This window comes from Lathyrus oleraceus, chromosome 6 (assembly GCF_024323335.1).
Source record: "Lathyrus oleraceus cultivar Zhongwan6 chromosome 6, CAAS_Psat_ZW6_1.0, whole genome shotgun sequence".
NCBI lineage: Eukaryota > Viridiplantae > Streptophyta > Magnoliopsida > Fabales > Fabaceae > Lathyrus > Lathyrus oleraceus.
In genome coordinates this window covers 176573476-176576730 of record NC_066584.1, presented here as the reverse complement: position 1 = coordinate 176576730, position 3255 = coordinate 176573476, and the positions used below count along the sequence as shown (strand labels likewise).

The 3255-nt window shown below is 30.1% G+C and overlaps 1 protein-coding gene across 1 annotated transcript; it reads left to right on the top strand.

Moving 5' to 3' along the window:
• The first annotated feature begins 2095 nt into the window (after positions 1-2095).
• On the top strand, positions 2096-3027 carry LOC127092936 (uncharacterized). Its single transcript, XM_051031829.1, has one exon. The coding sequence runs from the start codon at positions 2106-2108 to the stop codon at positions 2691-2693; it is 588 nt and encodes a 195-aa protein (XP_050887786.1). The 5' UTR covers positions 2096-2105; the 3' UTR covers positions 2694-3027.
• The last annotated feature ends 228 nt before the right edge of the window (positions 3028-3255 follow it).

The following is a 3255-nucleotide window of genomic DNA, read 5'->3' as shown; positions in this document are numbered from 1 at the left end:
ACAGGGTATGATGCCTAAAAGAAGAAGGTGCCAAAAGAAAAATCTAAGGCCAAAGTCATCTCAAGACCAAGTGAATCAAGGTAGCTGAAAAATCACATTTTAATCGATTAAACCAACATTGTTAATCGATTAAGACTTTTTTCTTTTTCAAATTTAGCGTCCTAGAGCCAAATCAAATTGATTAAAAGAACAAATTTGCATAAAATCTCGGTGACAAATCGATTTTGGTTCAAAGTTAATGCAAGAATCAATCATCATTAAGATTTTAATTATTAGGAGAACATTTAATCGATTAAGGAGCCTTTTTCAGCAACTTTCTCAAATCAATAACTTTGTTTTCAAATATCACTAAACATTCATATATCTTTTTGACCAAATGAAATTCAAAATGTTTTTTAAGATGACTATAAAAGATACGGTCGCTCCTCTATTTTATTCATCTCATAGATTATTCTCTCTCTTTGTTTTCCTTTTTGTCCTACTTCTCGTTGCTAATATCATCATCAGAATGGCATCTATGAATTATCGTTGGAACCCATCTTCAAATGGCCACTCATCCAAATCTTAAGAAATTTTTCATGACAATTGCCTTCTCGGCCTCCATGTTTTCAAAGTTACTTATCTATATGAAAAGTATTTTAGAATCTTTGACTTCTCCGAAAATCTTAGTTATCCTTACTCAAAGATTGCTTCTTCAAAAAGTCATAACCAACATATCCAAAATTAATAAAGATATGTTATGCAAAACTCAACTTCGAAGAAAGGACAGTCAAGTCAATGTTGGTATAAGTCTTATAGACCAATAATTTTATTAGAACTTACTACTTATATCGAATTATTTATAAATAATAATAATAATAATAATAATAATAATAATAATAATAATAATAATAATAATAATACATTTTCTATTATGTTTATTTTTCTAAAGTAATAAATTCCTTAGAGTAATTAGTCCATTTGATAAAATATTAAATATGAATTAATCGTAAGACTCCATTAAGTGTAAGGAGATTATCCTTTAAATATTTGTAATCAAACTTTATTGTGAAGTGGGATAACAATAAAATATTGAAATTGTTATATAGATAGATCGATGATCACATCTCACGGATCAGGATCATGAATAAAAGAGTTATCAAATTTGTATATAGATATAAATTTTTTATGTAATATTTATGCTAGATTAAACTACCTAAGACTTCCCCAACAATGGATTTTTTTTACTTAGTTATAGAAAGCAAAAAATTAACTTCCTCCTAGCATGAATGTCACTTGCCTCGTAACCACTCTTAAACAATCTAGTAGAAACTTCTTGTACAAGCTTCTTCTTTAGACTATTTGACAACTTCCTTTTAAATCCATAACCTCTTTTACTTGTTCGGGATTTGTACGGCATATTTGAAATCAGACGGAGAGTAGTGTTTCAAGGGGTTTTTATACCTTCCGAACTAAGAGTTGCTTATATTAGCTTCGAGGACATCTTTGCAGTTTGGATTCCAAAATGCAAATTTTATATATAACAAACAATCTGAGAAAGGTTCACATATCTCATATTCAATTGTTTTTTATTTGATTGAACTTCATTCGACTATAAAAACTCAACTGAACTTTTTGATTGAACTTCCTTATGATACAAGATCTCACTATATACTCTAAAATGGTATGGAGAACTTAGTAGCACTAATGATCAGTTTTAAAACCCATTTGCTAAACGATATTTCGGTGTTTCAAAATAAAATTTTATACTATACATCAATCATTAACCCAAAAGCAATATACTTTTGAAGGAACCAAAATCTCAGTGTACTATTAATAATTAATATAAAATGAAGTTAGTAATTAATTATAGTGAAATGTGCATGACGTTCCAAAATGACAAACCATACATTTTTTAAGCCAACAAGAACAAAGTGTTGTTAACTCATCCCTTCATACAATACAAACAAAAGAAAATCACATGGTTTGAATTTTCCACCAAAGTTCCCCAATGGCATATTCTTTAAATAAACAAAAGTCAAGGGGCAAATTAGTAACAAAAACTAGTTTACAATCCCATTTAAATTTCATATCGATCCAATCACAAAAAGCACTCAATTCTCAAAATGCCTATCCCTTCTAGTTTCAATATCTCAAACTCTTCTTCTTCATCATCTTTAGCTCTTACCTCAACAAAGATCAAAAAACTTATCCACGCTCTCATAGTTTCTAGCATCTACCGTATTATTAGTGCACTATCCAAAGTCAAATCTACTTTAGTTAACATTCTTAGGAACAAAAAATCCAATACTAACTTCTCTTATCCTTCAAATAAAAAACATTGCAACAAGAGAAAAAAGATTATTATGGGGTCATTTAGGCTTCACTATAATTGGTCTTCAAGATCTAATTCTCACGTTATGCCGGTTCCATCTCGAGTTTATGAAGGGTTGCCTAAAGCTCTTATTTTAGGTGAGCAAGTTCAGAATCGTGATTGTTGTCACGACTTTGAGCTTGCAGGATATCTGCAATGGCTTGAGGAGAGTACTGATATTGATGGTGATAGAAATAAGGGGAATGAAAAGGATGAGGGGATTATTAAGGATGTTGATAGGTTGGCAGAAATGTTCATTGCAAACTGTCATGAAAAATTCAAGGTTGAAATGGAGGAGTCTTGTAGGAGGTATCAAGAAATGTTGGCTAGGAGTTTGTGATGAAAAAGATATGCTTAAAATATTAGTTTATGTTAAAATTAGAATTTAAGTCACTTGTTAGTTACCAAATAGGGTAAAAGTTGTGATATATACTCCTATTCTATATCCTTTGGATGTATCTATATGTCCATTAAAGTCTAGCTTCATATTTGTCTTTTACATTTTTTTTTCATTTCAAAATATGAAAATGGAGGGGAGGGGATTGAAATGCTCTATATGATGGGATGTATGTGGAATTGCAATACCTTTGTTCATAATTAAGGTAGCTTTAAATGTACGCTCTTTCAAATTAACTCTTTTATTTTTATATGTTCAACTTTATTATTATTTGATATTTATAAGTGTAAAATATCTCTCACTTTTAGATGAAAGATTTACAAAACTGACTCGGAGTCGTTCTTATCGATGACAAATCAAAAGATAGTAAAGTTCAATTACAATGAGTATTAGTCAAAGAACAAGCACACCAAGGTATTAGTGCTTCATAGCGTTTACCACAATCGAATATGATATAATCAGACAGAATCCCACCTATGACGTCCAATCATACCGAATGACACTA

Excerpts from the sequence above, each read along its gene's own strand:
- LOC127092936 (XM_051031829.1), top strand. The coding sequence starts at position 2,106 with ATGCCTATCCCTTCTAGTTTCAATATCTCAAACTCTTCTTCTTCATCA.